The sequence below is a fragment of the Somniosus microcephalus genome, chromosome 3, assembly GCF_052327205.1.
Source record: "Somniosus microcephalus isolate GS21.2 chromosome 3, FLI_Smic_1.0, whole genome shotgun sequence".
Lineage (NCBI taxonomy): Eukaryota > Metazoa > Chordata > Chondrichthyes > Squaliformes > Somniosidae > Somniosus > Somniosus microcephalus.
The window spans coordinates 65,374,052-65,394,396 of record NC_140989.1 but is presented as its reverse complement, the minus strand read 5'-3'; the positions used below and the strand labels follow the sequence as shown (position 1 = coordinate 65,394,396).

At 42.6% G+C, this 20,345-nt stretch overlaps 1 protein-coding gene across 7 annotated transcripts in view; it reads right to left on the bottom strand.

Moving 5' to 3' along the window:
* Positions 1-20,345, bottom strand: part of LOC147121106 (transcriptional-regulating factor 1-like) — a 279,913-nt gene that overhangs the window by 40,707 nt on the left and 218,861 nt on the right. For all 7 annotated transcript variants that reach the window (XM_085980821.1, XM_085980823.1, XM_085980826.1 and 4 more), the window contains 2 exons: positions 18,646-18,749; positions 16,780-16,855 (listed from right to left, as the gene is read on the bottom strand). In XM_085980821.1, the coding sequence (XP_085836947.1) occupies positions 16,780-16,855; positions 18,646-18,749 (180 nt within the window). The remainder of the gene's footprint in view (positions 1-16,779; positions 16,856-18,645; positions 18,750-20,345) is intronic.

Here is a 20,345-nt window from a genome sequence, read left to right as displayed (position 1 = left end):
TGAGACCATCCGTTCAGCTGCCTCTGCCACTTCCCTTCCTTCCCCTAGCCCACTGGACCAAACTTCCTCTAAGGTTCTCCCCTGCCCTAGCCCTGAACTTACAGCTTTCTTCAGTTTCTCTCTGATCTCCCCCCATGATCTCTGTGCTCATCTTGTCTACGAGACCCACTTCCTGCTCCGTCGACCCTATTCCCACCAAACTGCTGACCACCCAACTTCCTTTTCTGGCTCCCATGTTAACTGATATTGTTAATGGTTCGCTCTCCTCAGGTATTATCCCCCTCTCCCTCAAATCTGCAGTCATCACCCCTCTTCTCAAAAGAAACCTTGATGACTCAGTCATTGCAAACTAGCGCCCCACCTCCAACCTCCCTTTCCTCTCCAAAGTCCTTGAACGTGTTGTCGCCTCCCAATTCCATGTTTGAATCCCTCCAATCAGGTTTCCACCCTTGCCACAGTACTGAAACAGCTCTCATCAAAGTCACAAATGACATCCTTTGTGACGGTCACAAAGGTAAACTATCCCTTCTCGTCCTTCTTGACTTGTCTGCAACTTTTGACACGGTTGACCACTCCATCCTTCTCCAACGCCTCTCCACCGTCGTCCAGCTGGGTGGGACTGCACTCGCCTGGTTCCATTCTTATCTATCCAATCATAACCAGAGAATCACCTGCAACAGCTTCTCTTCCCGCTCCTGCATCGTTACCTCTGGTGTCCCCCAAGGATCTATCCTTGGCTCCCTCCTATTTCTCATCTACATTTTGCCCCTTGGTGACATCATCCAAAAGCACAGCATCAGTTTCCACATGTAGGCTGATGACACCCAGCTATACCTCACTACCTCTTCTCCACGGTGTCTAAATTGTCAGACTGCTTGTCCAACATACAGTTCTGGATGAGCAGAAATGTTCTCCAATTAAATATTGGGAAGACCGAAGCCATTGTTTTTGGTCCCCGCCACAAACGCCGTTCTCTAGCCACTGACTCCATCCCTCTCCCTAATATCTGCCTGAGGCTGAACCATACTGTTCGCAGCCTTGGTGTCATATCTGACCCTGAAATGAGCTTCTGACCACATATCCACAGCATAACTAAGACCGCCTACTTCCACCTCCGTAACATCGCCTGTCTCCGTCCTTGCCTCAGCTCATCTGCTGCTGAAACCCTCATCCATGCGTTTGTTACCTCTAGACTTGACTATTCCAACGCACTCCTGGCTGGCCTCACACATTCCACCCTACGTAAACTTGAAGTCATCCAAAACTCAGTTGCCCGTGTCCTAATCCGCACCATGTCCCGTTCGCCCATCACCCCTGTGCTCGCTGACCTACTCCTGGTTAAGCAGCGCCTTGATTTCAAAAATCTCATCCTTGTTTTCAAATCCCTCCATGGCCTCGCCCCTTCCTCTCTGTAATCTCCTTTAGCCCCCCCCCCTCCCCACCCAAGAGATATCTGTGCTCCTCTAATTCTGCCCTCTTGAGCATCCCTGATTATAATCACTCAACCTTTGGTGGTCGTGCCTTCTGTTACCTAGGCCCCAAGCTCTGTAGTTTCCTCCCTAAATCTCTCTGCCTCTCTACCTCTCTTTCCTCCTTTAAGACGCTCCTTAAAACCTACCTCTTTGACCAAACCTTTGGTTTATCCCTTTTCCCTTTTCGAACAGGTGTGTAACATTTGCAATCCTCCAGTGCCACTCCAATTTCTAAGGAGGATTGGAAGATTGTGGCCAGAGCCTCAGTTATCTCCACTCTTATTTTCCTCAGTAACCCATCCGGACCAGGTGACTTTTCTACTTTGAGTGCTGTTGAAATGCCAGGCATATTGACTTAACTGCCCAAAAGTGAATTTTTAAAATATAAACTTGCAGGTTGCCAAACTCCATTGGTGAGTTAGAGATGCAGTGGTCATAATTTCAGTGCAGGAATTGGCTGCCTTAATCAACCCACCATACAACTTTTAACACCATCTCTCTTTTGCAAAAAGGTTTATAACAACTTATTTCAAGAAATAAAACTTTACATTGGGAAGGATTTCATCATGTAGAATTTGTGGAGAGATATATGTAGAGTGATGTGGGAAAAAAACCTACCAAGCTTCAGTGCAGTAAGTTCTCGGTTTTTACCTATTACGATTATACTATCATATTCATTAAATGTAAACTATTTAGAATTCTGACCTATTAATGCTATCTAGTGCACACCAGTTACATTACTGAAAACATTATATAGGGATCAGTTCACAAGGTTGCTTAAATTTCTCTTATGAAGTTCCCATAACACAGGAAAACAGCCAGTGCTCCAGTTTTCAAATTAAAATTTGGCAAGCTGACACCAGCCTTACAATCTCTCAGTGTGACTGTTGTTTGGAATTGCTTCTACAATGAGATCCTACCTGCCAGACCACTACAGTCAGAATACAGTTATACCTACAAGTACAGGAAATCTGTAAACAATAATGACAACATAGCAGATAACATTATACACTAATGGCCATTCAATTCCACGTTCTGGCAGAACAATTGATCATAAAATGCAACAGTAAATTAAAGCTCCTAGGGGGCCGGGGTGGAGGAGAAGAGGTGAATGCATAGAAATTTGTCTTGGCCATGAGTACAAAACGGGGGGGGGGGGGGGGGGGGGTTTATAGCATTGTAATGGGAAGGAATATCGGGTGGTTCATATAACGGGCGGCCAACGTGATACCGCCCATTCTGTGCTACCATCAAAGATGAATTTATACACCAAAAAAAGTGTGAGAGAGAGAGCTCATGTTAATGTTAGTTCAATCTTCAGGAAAAAAAAATCAGAGTTTGAAGCCAATTAATTACCTCACGTGTGTGTTGACAGTTAAAGGTAGTAAATATCTAATTTCCAAACAGGAGACAGGGAGAACGATACAGGCAGACAGAGATGGTGAAAGCAAGAGCGAGCATGGGAGGTTTTCTATTCTAATAATTTTTTATGGAAACAGAGAAAAGGAATTAAATGAAGCACAATGAAAAAAAGAACAGAAATGGGAAAGTACAGAACAAACAGACTTGGGTTATCACCTCTGCAATATCTTGGATCAGGAAATTTGGTCAGAATCGCTTCACACTTCTGATTTCCAAGTGTGATCCTCAGACTAAGAGTAGCGCATGGCAACATGTTCTTCTGTGTGGGGAGATACTAAAGTGTTTGCAATGGAGTGCAGTTGAGCAGTCGGAGTGGCACACAAGTACTGACTTGGACAGTGCCGCAAGATGAAAGAGGAGGCAGTGACATGAAATGCCAAGATGCAGCAGATAATCGCAAGACTACTGTAACAGATAATGCGCAAATTACTCTGTGCAATCAACACAATTTTTCATAGTCAACAAACTTGTGGTTCACCAAACAGAAAATGTGCTAATGAAACACTAAGTGAGTGAATGGCAGTGCAGGGAGTGACATGGAGCAGGAAATCATTAGCGAATTATTACATCGTTCTCTCTCTAGTTTTGGCACATAGCAAAAAATTTTAATGCTAATATGTGCAATGCCCATCCATGTGTTCGATTCATTAGATATTAATGTGACTGGAGTTAAAAGCCAAAGAATGCATTTCGTATTTTTAGTTATTTTTGGCCCCATTGCTGGCTATGAAAAGCAACTGACGAAAGGCCGGGCATGAATGATCCTCTGATTTTTTGTTCCTCTTATGTTCCGGTGAGGAAGTATCTGGTCTCTGCTTGCCACAATTTTTTATTAAGTAAGGGTATCAAGTAATATGGAGAAAAGACAAGTAAATGTATCTGAGGTACAGATCAGCCATGATCTCATTCAATGGTGGGAAATGTTTGATGGGCTGAATGGCCGACTCTTGTTCCTAAGTTCAAGTACCAGGATAAGGTAAAAATGATTCGATATTGACCAGATCATAACCTAACCCTAACCATCGTAGTTCAAAAAATACAGTTGCAAGAGCTTTGTCAAACGCCCTATATTCTAGTTAATGGGCACGGCACACATGTAATATCTTTTTCAAAATGCCACATACATAATCTTGTACGTCCAGTACAGAATTCAGAGGAACAGCTGTTATTTGCGACTCATGCGCGGCAAGTAAAGATAACCAAGTAGTAAGTATCATCAGATATTCTCCAATTACTATCCATTGATGGTCATCTGTGAAGCCTTCCAAATAGTCCGAGGGCTGCACCAAATTCAGGATGGTCACTGAATGAATGAGTTTTGATTCATTTCCTATAATGTGACATTTAAATTCATGCGCAAGCACATTATTATTTATACAGGAGGGATTTCAGAGCGTGAACTAATCTGCTGTAGGTTGAGAATCACCACTGTAAACCCAGTAACATCACACTATAAATTACTATGGTATATTAACTTGACTAAACAGAGCCGGAGTCAGAGTCAGTTAAGAAACAACGCAGCAGGATTTCTGCACCATAACCAGGTCCATTTGATTTCAAACACTACCGAAACGCAGTCATCTCTGCATACATAAATTCTATTTCCCGCCCCCTCTTTTCATCAACTTTCTGCCCCCTACTCTTCTGAAAAGGTTGGCACATTGATGAATAGCTTCACTTGCTATCAGCCACCCTCCTTGCCCAAGTGCCCATTATGCACACGAGAGCCCCGATGGTGTGTGTTGATAGACTATTCAACTATGGGGGAATCATAGCAGAGCCAAATCCTGTCCTCATCCAATGTCCACATATACACTTCCAGCAGGGATCACTAGACGCTGATCAGGAGAACGAACTGTAACCTAAAGATGTTAAGACCAATTGTAGTTTCCTCATCACCAACTGGATAAGAGAACTAGGAGATAAAAGTTACACAGCTTATCACAAAGAAAATTATCTTTTTATTCTAATGGCAACAATATACAGGATGATAGCTCTGTCCACAACAACATTGTAAGAGGACATAAATTGCTCATTATGTTAAGATTTTGACCCTACTGTAATCTACATGCAACAATTTAGTGAAAATGAACAAAATTGGTTAAAATTCTTCCATTCGCTATTTAGAATAGATGGAAATTAAAAATAGAAATTTTCATTTAAAAAATGAAGTAACTTCAGTTTTTAATTTCCATTTAGGTCTGCATAAAGTAGAATTTCATAACAAGAAATTTCACACAGCCTTAATACAACAGACATTATACGTGCATTCATTTATTTTTGCTGTAGACTGGTTCTCGTTTTATTGCGTCTAATCAAGGGGTTATTAGATACTTCAGAAATACTGGCATTAATTTTAATTACTACAAACAAATTGCTGCTGTGATTTAAGCAGAATAATCTGTTACTGTCTGTAACCATATCATTTTCAGGAACCAAATCAAGCAGTTTCTATTCTATTTTATTTCGATATAAATTACATTCCAATTTAATTCACAGCCGCTGAGCCATGACTGGATTTAGTAAATTAGTTCTTGCAAATGGGTTTACATCACCACAGGAAACTGGAAGTGAGACAAAGCCAATCAAATCTCAAATATAAAAACAGAAAATGCTGGAAACACTCAGCAAGTCAGGCAGCATCTGTGGAGAGAGAAACAGAGCTGACGTTTCAGGTCGATGACCTTTCATCAGAACTCTCTGGTTTGTCCCCATTACAGGAATGGATTAATTGCCACCTTTTTACTTCACTGACAAGCCTGTGGGCTTTCTTCCTGGTGCAGTAATAATCAACCCGTTTTCTTTCCGAATGTTTCAACACAATTAATATTCACTGCACCATGTGATCATTTATTTCTTAATTAAAATATAAAGCTATTACTTAATTACATTTAGTTTGCAGTTTTTTCTCAGCTTATACAAATCATACACCACATAAAGAACTCTTAAATTTACCATAATAATTTCACTAATGATTTGAACACCTACTTTCTACTTCTCCTCAGTCTCCTTTCTAATGAGAAGTTCAGTTTCCCTAGAAACCCAGTTTCCCTTCATTTTACTTTTTCTACTGTCTTAGGTTATTATTTTTTAAACTCGGTACAGTGACTATCCTGGAGGTGGGGTCAAGACATGACTTGACAATATTTCACTATCACTTTACCCCCACTTGTATTTTTTGGATCTTCTAAACCATTTGTAAAATTAATACGGAAGCAATGTGAAATTTATTGATACTATCTCCTTAATGATTTTATTTTGGCTCCTCGGTGTCCTTGTGCTTCAATTTTAACGTTTCAGGTCGATGATCTTTAGTCAGAACTCTCTAGTTTGTCCCCATTAGAGAATTGGACCAATTTCCACCTTTTTTGCTTCACTGACAAGCCTGTGGGCTTTCTTCCTGCTGCAGTAATAATCAACTTGTTTTCTTTCTGAATGTTTCAACACAATTAACATTCACTGCACTGAGAGATCATTTATTTCTTAACTTTGTTAGTTTAAATTATACTCAGAGATAGAAAGAAGAAAACATGCCCAAAGTGGTGATTTTCTCACGGGTTTGAGATACTGTAACATCTTCTCTGACATTACTACTTGATGTGGTCTCCTCTACACTGGGGAGACCAAACGCAGATTGGGTGACCGCTTTGCAGAACACCTCCGTTCAGTCCATAAGGGTGACCCCGAGCTTCCGATCGCCTGTCATTTTAATTCAACGCTCCATTCCCACTCAGACCTCAACGTCCTCGGGCTCTTGCATTGTTCCACGGAAACCCAGCGTAAGCTCGAGGAACAGCACCTCATCTTCTGATTAGGCACTTTACAGCCTTCTGGACTCAATATCGAGTTCAACAATTTCAGATCATAACCTCGGCCCATTACATTTTTATATATATTTTTTTATCCACACCTTTGTTTTGTGCCCTGCCCCCTTTTTTCTCTCCCACATGGCAGCTGTCTCTCATTCTGCCAGCGCATTTCACACCTCATCTAGAGCCGTCTTTTGTCTCTTCACTAGTCCTATCACCATCTCATCTTGTTTTGAATATCTCTTAATGTCTCTTCACTTCTCTTTTGTTCTTTCATCCCCATTTCCCAGCCCCCAAACTGGCCTTTTAATCTGTTTCATTTCCTGTGTTTTCTCAGTCCTGATGCAGGGTTTCGACCTGAAACGTTGACTCTGTTTCTCTCTGCATGGATGTTGCCTGGCCTGCTGAGTTTTTCCAGCAGTTTCTGTTGTTATTTCGGATTTCCAGCATCTGCAGTATTTTGCTATCTTACTACTTACTGTACCATTTTCATTCATAGTTAGCCTAACCTAATCTACCTTTTTGATTTCTAAACTAAACTCCATTATTTGCATTTAAACCAAAAAATCTTCCAGTCACCTATTAGCTATGATATTCACCCAATATACCATTTAGATATTTGTCTAATGCCACTGTTTTTGCATTATTTGACTTTGTGGATAAAAGCAATACATCCACATGTAGTAAGTGAAGATGTCCCCATTTTGATTTGGACACTCTTCAGGTACTTTTTCCTCATGCTCAGCGCAAACGATCGCTTCCACAAGCAAACCCACACTACTTATGAATCAAATCATAACCTGATCAGAGAAGTAACCTAGGAGGTAGCATGTGCACAGTAAAGTGATGCTGCCAAGATCACTGAATATAGTGCAAGGTTCCTAATCCTGTCCAGGTCTCTTCAATTGAGCTGGACAGGCTACAAACTACGAATCAGGTATCATTAAGTAAATTTAGCAAAAGCATGGACAAACAAAGCAGATTTCACTACATTACAAAACTTACAAAGTCTGTGAGGTTTTCCATAATAATGCTTTCTTGAACCAGTAAATATTAGTGACCTGACGAGGCAGAAATCTACTAAAGAGCCAGAGTACCAATCAATGTTCCTGTTAAGCTGCGCAGCGGTCTGGAGGTCCCGTGCAGCCGGCACCAGCTTTTGAATGGAAAAACCGCTCATGCGCAGTAATTTGAAAGGGCCGCGCACCCCAAAAAAATTATAGGGATCATTGTTCTTTTCCAAAAGCTGAACTCAGACAAGGGAACAGCAAAAATGTGTCTTTCAGAATTAAATAGTACGGTTATTCACAGTAGGGTTCAAAGGCATCAGGCTGGTTGCCCAGGAACCTGTTTTCAGCCATCCACCCCATTCAGGACAAAACCAAGCTGTGAAAACCAGAATTACTTTCCTTGCTTTATTATCGAGATGAAAGCATGGAGGGGAAAAATTAAACTTGAACAATAACTTAACCAGAAACATTCTGCAATCTGCACACTAATTAGTTCCCATTTGAAACTTACAGCTAAATTTTATAATTTTGTAGTTTTGTAATTTCTTAGTAAACTTAGCTGAAAACAACTAATTTGCCTGGAAACATGCAACAACTGTGGGAGGTGGACGTACAAATAAATGTTCTACCGTATAAGGTGTGAATTCATTTGCATTCCACATACACTCAAATGTATTTATTTGGATGTGAGTGTTTGTTGTATATATGAATGCATGCATCATTAAGCATGGCTGGACACCTAATTTCAAAATGAATTAAGTGGATTAAAAACAAATTTGCTGTAGTTCTTCAGATCATTCGGAGTTCTAATATTTGGTCAGAGAGAGGACTCCATAACTTGAGGTTTATGTTACATACATCACAAATTAATTCTAATCAACACAAAGGCAAGAAGTCAAAGTCAGGTGGAATTTATCAATGCAAAACTTCTGGTGATCTACAAGGATATTTATTGAAAATGGTAATGATCTTCTTATGGACTTTGCTCATTTTATTTCTGCATTGTCTTCTATAAATGGTATTTGCAGTGTGCTTTTGTACTTTATATTTCTATTATAATTGTAAATAAGTATTAGTTGCTTCAGCATCAACAAACTACATGTAATACTTTGGAGAGTGTGAGCAGCATAGCACGAGACTATGGTTAACCCAGTATGCAGATTACTGCAAGTGAGTCATTGGTCATCTTCTGGGTCATGGAACTCTACAAATGCAGAACATCTGAAAGATATAACTAGGGAGGGAGTCAGTGGGCTGGATTTTGATACTGGAGGCGTGCAGGAGGCGGGACTACAACTTTTGGGGTTGTCGTCCCGCCTCCATCGAGTTGCGGCCAACCCACGTGATTTTGACTTGATGGACCTTTTTGAGCCCACCCAGCGGGCTCAGCAGACCAATTAAAGGCCACCCGGCAACAGGTGATGTCACAGATTGACATTTCATCTGTCAAGACCTTTTGACAGATGAAATATCAGCGTTTGACAGCTCTTTGAAGCTGTCAAACACTGATGATCTGTACACTAAGTTAATTCCTTCCTCTCAGGCTGATTTAGAGATCTCTCCAGAACAGAAAGCAGAATGCTGCAGATTTTGACAGCTCGCGGCCATTCTGCTTTCTGTGCCGGTGAGATGAGGGACTCGCGAGACCTGAAGGAAGGAAGGCTGTAAAGGTAAGTAAAACTTCTTTAAACACTTTACACACACCAAACACACTTACCTCTGCACTCATGCACACATCACTCACCTGAGCACTGGACATCTCGACCCCTCCAAGCCCTTCAGCCCGACGGTCCGCCTCGCTAACTTGGCGTGGTTTGGAGCAGTCGGGAATCCCACACTTCAGGGATGAAAATAGGGATTAGGCTAAAAACTGCCTGTTAACAGGCAGTTAATTGGCACTAATCCCCTTCCCGCCTCAGGGAGGCGGGTCCCAGCACAGGTCGGGTACCCGCCTCCTTTGAAACTGGCATGGAGGCGAGTTGGGGGCGGGATGGGTTCGTGCCCCCCGATTTCAACCCCCCCACACACCTCCCATCCTGCCTCAATGGCCCAATGAAAATCGAGCCCATTGAGTCAATAAAAAAGGAGGGAAGAGAGGAAATAGAGGAGATAAGTAAAGTTATCTCTAGGGTTAAGTATAATGAATAGTCTTATTAATAGTCATCCCTAGTTTCTAAAAGGAACTTTTCTTCAAATATTTCCATTTACAGAGCTATTCTAAGGAGCAATAATTCCAACAGGCAAGTGACAGAATAGACGCCACCAAGTAAGGCATAACTGCTTTCCAAAATTAGCAGTCTGATCAGATTGCTTAAAAAATAAATGTCAAACACTGGTGGGTGTGAAGAAAGTTTGCAAAAAGTTAATCTGGGAAAATTGGTTACTATGGCAAAGAGCTCAAATGCCAAGTGACACAATTAATATTAGGAAGTTAGGAATTAGAAAACAAGTCAACCTGAAGCAGATGGCACATGAAGCAATTAATTAGATTTCTGGAGAGAAAAGGGATATATGGTAAGGAAGCAGGTTGGTGAAGTTCAAGTCCATCAAAAAGGAGCTAAAATTGACTTTCTTTTATTCCAAAAATCCTTGATGTTCTAATCAGTAGCCTGGTTACAATATGCAAATCAGGGTCCAACATCTTATTTAGGACGCTGATGTAATTTTAGTCTTCCACTGGCGAAGCGCACCAGTGGAACTGAGCATTAAAGGGATGCTGGTTTGGCCAATCAGGAAAGGGGTAACAAATAAAGCTTTGCCAAAAATATTGTGATGAGCCTGCTGGTCCCACAAAAATCTTTCACCCACTGCCAGTTTCTCATTGGCACCCCAATGCTCCATTCTGTTGGCTCGGATCCACAGAAGGGCCGCCGGATTCTGCCCCCCCCGCCCCCCGCCCAATGGACGAGCTGCCTGCTCGTCAATATTATTGTAATGAGGCCTGACCGGAAAAATGGTTTGGGCCTTAGGCCGACATCATCGGGTGGACAGAGCAGATGCCGCACCCGGCACCTGAATAATGCGCCAATGGAAAATCCCATCCACCCCATCTCAGACGTGACGGAAAAGGTAGCAACAATGCACAAAATGCTGACCTGTATAATTTGGCTTACGGGTTTGTCAAAGTTCAGCTGTGGTTGCAGTTTTGCTATTTTTCCATTGAACCGACATGAACTGAGATAACAGTGCAGCTTTACTGGAAAGCAAGGAGACCAACAAAGGACACACAAAAAACACAGGCTACAAAAACAGAAAGATATACTTGCCATAGAGTGAGTGCAACGAAGGTTCACCAGACTGATTCCAGGGATGGGGGGATTGTCCTATGAGGAGAGATTGAGTAGACTAAGCCTATATTCTCTAGGGTTTAGAAGAATGAGAAGCGATCTCATTGAAACATACAAAATTCTTAAAGGGCTTCACAGGGTAGATGCAGGAAGGATGTTTCCCCTGGCTGGGAAGTCGAGAACCAGGGGTCACCGTCTCAGAATAAGGGGTCAGCCATTTATTCCGAGATGAGGAGAAATTTCTTCACTCAGAAGGTGGTGAATCTTTGGAATTCTCTACCCCAAAGGGCTGTGGAGGCTCAGTCATTGAGTATATTCAAGACAGAGATCGATAGATTTTTGAATATTAAGGGAATCAAGGGATATGGGGATTGTACAGGAAAGTGGAGATGAGGTAGAAGATCAGCCATGATCTTATTGAATGGCGGAGCAGGCTTGAAGGGTCAAATGGCCTACTCCTTCTCCTGTTTCTTATGTTCTTAGCATTTACCAATAAAAAAAGCATACAGGGAACCGCAGATCAGAGTATCTCAAAAACAAAAGAACAAATTACACAAGGAGTTTGCAGCATTAACAAGTAGTCATAATGTCCCTCACAAAGGAATTGAATGAACAATTGAAAAGTTGACACGTCATCAACCAATCAAGAGACAGAAAACTTGCACTGAGACACAGGAAATCAACTCTAAATTGGGAAGTAGCTAATACTTTATTGACATTTCAAATATGCAAGAACAGATACCCCTATAAAAATTATGGGGCAGTAATTCCTCCCCAAGCGCGCGAGTACGGAAGGGGTGCTCACGCGTCTGGCCGGAGGAAATGCCGGTTTTCAGCATGCACAGCGCATGCGCAGCGCATGCGCTGAAAACCGGCATTTCCTCTCCTCTAACCCAAGAGGTGAAGAGGCTGTAGGGGGCAGTGTGTGCGTCTTGGATTTCCTCTGTTTTGGGGGATTTGCGCATGTGTAAAGGCCTCCGGTTTTACGCTTGTAAAAAGCACACCTAAGTATTTATTTTTTACAGGTAAGTGGTGTTTTAGTGTAATTTAGAATTTTTTCCCACAGGTTTATTATTTTAAATTATCTACAATAAGGTAAGTTTAGTTTTAGACCCTTTTTATTAAAAATTGCTTTTTTTCAACAAAAAAAATTGTTTAAATTATTTTTTTTAAACTTATTTATACTTAATTTAATGATTGGGATGTTTTTTAAATTTTTATTTAAAGTTTAAATAGTGTTTTGGGCCCCCGTAGTTTTCATGAGTTTGACAGTTCTTACTCTCAAACTCATGAATGAACCTTCCCCTCCCCTGATTGGTTGTACAGTGCTCACCTGATCCCAGCCGGCACATCGCACTAACTACACCGCTGGATCAGGTAAGCACATCGCGCCGACATCTGAACCGGGCCTGTGACAGGAAATGCAAGCAGGCCCGGGCTTCAGATGTCAGCGCGCTGGGTGAGTGCAGATCGGGGGCTTGCACGCGCGGCAAGCCCCCGACACCAAGTTCTGGGCCATTATTTTTAAACCTCTGAATGAGCTAACTTGCTGCACAAGATTGCAAAGTGTCAATGCAAAAAATATATTTTTCCTCTTTTCTCCAGTTGATTTTATTATGATCAAAGGAAAAGTCCAATTTGAAATAAGAGTTAAAACTGTTAAATGGGAGTTGGGGTGACTGTTGTAGGCTAGGGGACTGACAGGCTGCCAGTGTCGTGTTTTTCACCATTATGGCCATTTTGTACTCCCATTCTGTTGGTGAAGTCATGCTATTGTATAAAAAGGGGCAGTTTCACCAACAGGAGTTTCACCATAGGGTCAAACCCATACTTCAGCTTCACAAGTGTGAGCAAAAACAAGCTACTACGCCAGCTGACACTGCTGATTAAGATGGGAAGGAGAGAATCAAAATGGCCAGGAAAAAGTACAAGTATTCAACACCTCTGAAGGAAGAATGAACTCTACTACAACAACAACTTGCATTTATACAGCACCTTCAACGTAGTAAATCATCCCAAGGTGCTTCACAGGAGCGTTAGCCAACAAAATTTGACACCGAGCCACATGAGATTTTAGGACAGATCATCAAAAGCTTGGTCAAAGAGGTAGGTTTGAAGGAACATCTTAAAGGAGAGAGGTGTAGAAAGGTGGAGAGGTTTAGGGAGGGAATTCCAGAGATTAGGGCCTAGGCAGCTGAAAGCACAGTCTCCAATGGTGGAGCAATTAAAATAGGGGATGCGAAAAAAGCCAGAATTAGAGGAGTAGAGATCTCGGAGGGTTGTAGGGCTGGAGGAGGTTACAGAGATAGGGAGGGGCGAGGCCATGGAGGGATTTGAAAACAAGGATGAGAATTTTTAAAAATCGAGGCGTTGCCGGACTGTGAGCCAATGTAGGTCAGCGAGCACAGGGGTGATGGGTGAACGGGACTTTGTGCAAATTAGGATACTGACAGCCGAGTTTTGGATGAGCTCAAGTTTATGTCGGGTGGAAGATGGCAGTCCGGCCAGGAAAACATTGAAAAATCAAGTCTGGAGGTAACAAAGGCATGGATGAGGGTTTCAGCAGCAGATGAGCTGAGGCAGGGGCGGAGACAGGCGATGTTACGGTGGAAGTAGGCAGTCTTAGTGATGGAGTGGATATGTGGTCGGAAGCTCATCTCAGGGTCAGTTACTACACCAAGGTTGCGAACAGTCTGGTTCAGCCTCAGACAGTTGCCAGGAAGAAGGATGGAGTCGGTGGTCAGGGAAGAGAGTTTGTGGCAGGGACTGAAGGCAATGGCTTTAGTCTTCCCAATATTTAGTTGGAGGAAATTTCTGTTCATCCAGTACTGGATGTCAGACAATCAGAGACAGTAGCGGGGTTGAGAGAGGCAGTAATGAGGTAGAACTGGGTGTCTTCAGCGCACGTGGAACCTGACATGTTCTCGGATGATGTGCTCGAGTGGCAGTATGTAGATGAAAAATCAGTGAAGAGAGCAAATTCAGTGAAAGGAGACACTGCCGAACAAATGCTTACATTTTAAATTGCATAAATAGTAGTTTCCTGAGCTTGTTGACCCAGCCAACAAGCACAATACATTTGCAACTTCTGCACTTGTCTCATCAGGGTAGGTCCACATGTACAAGTATTGTATCACATAGGGTACTGCTTCTCTCATCAGCATGATCAACACAAATTGATGTTTAAAACTTCATCCCCTTACGCCCCCACCTCAATGAATTTCGAGCTCGGCACGATGTTGAGCTCTTTTTCCGCCACCTTCGTCTCCGTGCCCACTTCTCTGGCCAATAGTCTTCCCCCCGCACAACTGACCCTTTCTCCCGTTTGCAGAATTCCCGTTCCACCTGGACCCCGCCCCCTGGCCTCTTACCCTCTCTAGATCTTTTCATCGCTAACTGCCGCCGTGACATCGGCCGTCTCCATTTCCCTGCTCCCCTCACTCACTCCAACCTACCTCCCTCTGAACTTGCAGCACTCCATTCTCTTAGATCCAACCATGACATTGTCATTAAACCCGCTGACAAGGGTGGTGCTGTTGTTGTTTGGCGCACTGACCTCTACCTAGCGGAAGCTGAACGCCAACTTTCCGACACCTCCACCTGGACCCTGACCCCACTACCGAACATCAAACCACCGTTTCCAAGACTGTCACTGACCTCATCTCCTCTGGAGATCTTCCCCCCGCTGCCACCAACCTCATAGTTCCCCAACCCCGCACAGCCCGCTTCTACCTCCTTCCCAAGATCCACAAACAGGACTGCCCTGGTAGACCCATCGTTTCAGCCTGTTCTTGCCCCACAGAACTTATCTCTTCCTATCTTGACTCTATCTTTTCTCCCCTTGTCCAGTCTCTTCCCACCTACATCCGCGACTCTTCGGACGCCCTCCGCCACTTAACAGTTTCCAGTTTCCTGGCCCCAACCGCTTCCTTTTCACCATGGACGTACAATCCCTCTACACCTCCATCCCCCACCCGGATGGCCTGAGGGCGCTCCGCTTCTTCCTTGAACAGAGGCCCGACCAGTCCCCATCCACCACCACCCTCCTTTGCCTGGCTGAACTTGTTCTCACATTGAACAACTTCTCCTTTAACTCCACTCATTTCCTCCAAATCAAAGGTGTTGCCATGGGTACCCGCATGGGTCCTAGCTATGCCTGCCTTTTCGTGGGCTATGTGGAACAATCTTTGTTCCAGTCCTACTCGGGTCCCCTCCCTCACCTCTTTTTCCCGATACATTGATGACTGTATCGGTGCCGTTTCCTGCTCTCGGCCCGAACTTGACAATTTCATTCACTTTGCCTCCAATTTCCACCCTTCCCATGGTCCATCTCTGACTCTTCCCTTCCCTTCCTCGACTTTTCCGTCTCCATCTCTGGGGATAGGTTATCGACCAATATTCACTACAAGCCCACCGACTCCCACAGCTACCTGGACTACACTTCCTCCCACCCCGCTTCCTGTGAGGACTCTATTCCATTCTCCCAGTTTCTCCGTCTCCGCCGTATCTGCTCCGACGATGCCACCTTCCACACCAGTGCTTCAGACATGTCTTCCTTTTTCCGCAACCGAGGATTCCCCTCTACCGTGATTGACACTGCCCTCGACCGTGTCAGTTCTATCTTCCGCACTTCTGCCCTCACCCCTGCCCCTCCCTCCCGGAACCACGATAGGGTTCCCCTTGTCCTCACCTTTCACCCCACCAGCCTCCACATTCAACGGATCATCCTCCGGCAATTCCGCTACCTCCAAAGTGATCCCACCACCAAACGCATCATCCCCTCCCCTCCCCTTTCAGCATAGCGCAGGGACCGCTCCCTCCGAGACACCCTAGTCCACTCCTCTATCACCCCAAACAGCCCTTCCCCTTCGTCTGGCACCTTTCCGTGCAAGCGGAGGAGATGTAACACCTGCCCCTATACCTCCCCCCTTCCCACTGTCCAGGGCCCCAAACACCTCTTCCAGGTGAAACAGCGATTTACTTGTACTTCTCGCAATCTAGTATACTGTATTCGCTGCTCACGATGCGGTCTCCTCTACATTGGGGAGACCAAACGCAGATTGGGTGACCGCTTTGCGGAACACCTCCGTTCAGTCCGTAAGGGTGACCCCGAGCTTCCGGTCGCCTGTCATTTTAATTCACCGCTCCATTCCCACTCGGACCTCACCGTCCTTGGCCTCTTGTATTGTTCCACGGAAGCTCAACGTAAACTCGAGGAACAGCACCTCATCTTCCGATTAGGCACTCTGCAGCCTTCCGGACTCAATATCGAGTTCAACAATTTCAGATCATAACCTCGGCCCCTATTTCATTTTTTCTTGTAATTTTTCCACTCCTTTCCTTTTGTTTCTCTCTCACACCTGGCAGCTATCTCTTGCCCTGCCAGTACACTTTACACCTAATCTCAGCCTATTACCATCTCATCTAGCTTCTAATACCTTTTATTGTCTCTTTTTTACTTCTTTTGTTTCTTTTATCCGATCGCAGCCCTGCCTCCGATCTATCTTTTCTTTCCAGTTTTTAAGAAGGGTTCGACCCGAAACGTCAACTCAAATTTCTGTCCACGGATGTTGCCTGACCTGCTGAGTTTTTCCAGCATTTTCTGTTGTTATTTCGGATTTCCAACATCCGCAGTATTTTGCTATCGTAATTACTTTGAATGTTCTTGTTGCAAAATGAGTAACTATTTTGATAAGTCAGCATTGACAGCTGTAAAATCCTACATTCCACACAGAACACCATAGCAAGTGAGAAGAAAGGTGTGGGGAAAGCTACATACCAGCGTAGTGGTAATCTGCCAATGGATGAGATTTGGCTTTAATAGGCATCTTCATCAGCAAAATCTCCACAGCCACCTAGCATTAAAGGAAACAGAAATAGTTTAAAACGGCAAAATATGTATTCAATGTTTTGGCAGCATCCTTAAGGGACACAGTAAGCAAGTGAAACAAAACAGAGAAGCAAGACATGCTTTATCCTTAACCTATTAAGAGACTATGCCATTATATTATTTCAGGCTGGACATTTTTGCACTATAAAAGGTTATTACCATTCGCTTGTGCTACACTCAAATATAACATGTAGCAAAGAGTTTATTTCCCAGTAATGAACTATGAAATCTCCAAAACCCCAGCCAAAAATACTTGGGATAGCTAGTTTCAGTCATGTAATAACATATATCTTAAGGTTCCATATCATCATCACCCTTTCAGCAACCACACAGTGCCTCCTTTGTAGTCAATGCCCCACATAAATGGACAGTAAACTTTAAACCAAATATTATTTGAATCAAGTCAATTGGCTATTACAAATGTTAAGGAGTCAAACCAATGATACAATCCTGGAGGTTCCACGAATGGTTATAAATCCTTTCATTTGGGATGTCATCAGAAATACTAGACTAAACAACAGCTTTAGAACTTACTGCCCGGCCTTTGCTATCTTACATAGAACTTACAGCATAAAACTTCTTCAAATTCAGCAGCTAATCGGCAGTGTTGGCTAAATAAGATAAAACAGATGCTAAACAAAAATGCTGTATACATTCATTTTGCTGTGGACAGCAACAGAAATCTGATTGATTGGTTTATTTGGTATAATCTCCTTTTCCTTTTCAATTTCCTAATTCTGTTCATTATTTGGTATCAATACCTGATGATTTATTGTGTAAAGAAATTATAAAGAAGTTTGATTGATGATTGCTGTCATCCACACTTTGGTAAGCTCTATATCGTAGGCTATACATATGAAACAAATGATCACACCCTAAATCATTAACGTTTTGTTTTTCAGATGCTAATCAGCTTGTTGTGGATTTCCAACATTTTTAATTTTTACTTCACATTTCCACAAATGCTTTTTTCCCCTTTTATTTATGCAATGCATGCAAAGGGTGTACAGGGGTGGTTTTCTGGAGAGTTATTCCTCAGGGCACAAAATTTTCTCTACAGCTATCAAAATATAAATACAGGAAACTTTGCTTTATCCGGAGGTTGTATGTCCGGAAACCTCGATCTAACGGCAGAAATCAGCAGGTGTTTTCTTCTTCTCCTAGCATTAAAATTTTTTTTTTATTTTTTTATAAACAGTCAGGCTCTGGAAAGCGTCTCTGTAGCTTAGCAACAGCTTCAGAGACGCTTCCAAGGTACGGGCCGAGTGTTTACAAGCTGTTGCTAAGCAACAGTGTTTGTTGTCAGATACGGAGATGAAAACCTCCGTATCCTTCAACATTATCCGGAAGTTTTGATAGATCAGCAGCAGCTCGGTCCAGTCGGTGCCAGATATCGCAAAGTTTCCTGTATTCTTTATTTTTGTAAAATCTACAAAAACAAAATTGCCAAGTGTTTTATCAGCAGATCTTCCACAATTTTGTTGCTTCTATAAATAATTCACCACAGTCCTGAAAAAAGTTAAATAAAACACTTCTGCTACTATAAAATGAAATGGAAGTTGGTTTTAATTATAAGCAGCTGCAGAATGTAGTAGAATCCAGTGATTTGACACAATCTTCATTATTCACTGCAAACATCTGGTATCACTGCACTTCAAATGATTTAAAATAAAATGCTAAATGTATGTTGTGCAAGCAGTACATCACCCCAGTTAATAACCAGCAATCGGAGCATGTTTTAATTATCGCACTTACCAAAATGTTACCATTTGCCTCAAAAAGACAATGTAGGGCAAGTTCTCGATTTGTCCCACCACCTGGTAGCACACTGGAGCAAGCCATGTTCAGCACATCTTCCACTATAAAAAAAATATAAAATTAAGTTTATACAATTTCTAAACTTTTAAAAGATATCTCCAGCTTCATTAGCGAAATCAAGTAGTAAAAGATTCCATCGCACGATTCAAAGAACAGAGGAATTCTTTGGGTCTACAATTACCCCTCAACCAACACCAGAAGAGATTAACTGATGGTTTATCTAATTGGTGTTTGTTGGATTTGCTGTGCATAAACTGGCTGTTGCGTTTGCCTACCCAACAGCTTCAAAAGTATTCCATTAGTCGTGAAACGCTTTGGAATATTTTTAGGACGCAAAAGGTCCAATGTAAATGCAAATTTTCTTCCTTTCTATAAGTACACGAGAAGAAAACATAACCTTACTGCTTTCCTTAAAGAAATAGAATTGTGGTGAAATTCTTAAAAGTAAGCTGCATTAAAAAATGCTAGTGGGTTCAACTGATGAACAAGCGAACGATAATTTAAATGTCTTACACACAACAATGATTTTTCAACATTTGTGTTTTTCTCCACAGCTGTTGAATGTTGGGCAAAGATACATTTCCAGTAAAATGATTTAGTTTTATTGGATAATGTCTCATTCAAGTAAAAGTTTTTTAAAAACTGTGATAATATTCTAATGCTGTAGACTATACTTCGTGGGAAGATGCAATTTCAGGCCTGAAGGGCACATTCCTGATCTCAGCTGCAATGTCAGAGATAGATACCAAGACTGGCAAGATAGTGTTCGACAGGCAGGAACCTCACTTTGCCCCACTGATTGCCTCAAAGCATGGCACTGGGACTTAAGAAGGTAGTCGATCCACTCTTTTCAAAACAGAATATGCCAAGACATAGGTTAACAAAAAAGGAGAAAGTAAAGTTTTTCTCCCCTCCTCCAAACAACCCACCCCCTGAACTCTCATTTCTTGGCAGTGGCAACTCATGGCTGTCCAACTGCAGGTGGCCCAACAGTACATCAGTTCTAATGAAAGGTCATCGACCTGAAACGTTAACTCTGTTTCTCTCTCCACAGATGCTGCCTGACCTGCTGAGTATTTCCAGCATTTCCTGTTTTTATTTCAGTACATCAAAGTGGCCATTATTCATGTATGAGCCTAGACATTAAGTGACTGGGCAATGACATCCCATCTGATGTTCACACATGCACTTCCAGTAGGGGATGCAGGAACCCAATTATATTTTTCTCCTCCCCAGGCCACAGATGTTGAAGTGAACTGTAGCATCTCCACAGTCACCCCCCCCCACTGATCAGCCAACTCAGCAGAGACCAGGAATCAAAGCTGGGACCTTCCTGGTCTGTACAGCTCAGTAGCACACCACACAGTGCAGGTATATCGGAGCTATTTGGATCCATGTCAGTGCTTTTTTTTTATATAAAAAGAGAAAATGGGTGGGAGAATGCGAATACATTTATTTTGTTAAAATACTTCTATTTGATCAGAGGTTATGTATTTTTAATCTCACAACAACGCAACAGAGATTTTGACATTATTTGGATTTGGAGGTTGGTAAGGAGCCAGATGATGTCAGTACCTGAATTGTCAGTGAGTGGCTCCAAAGAGTTGGTGCCTTTTGGGTTCTGGGTGCTGACCAAG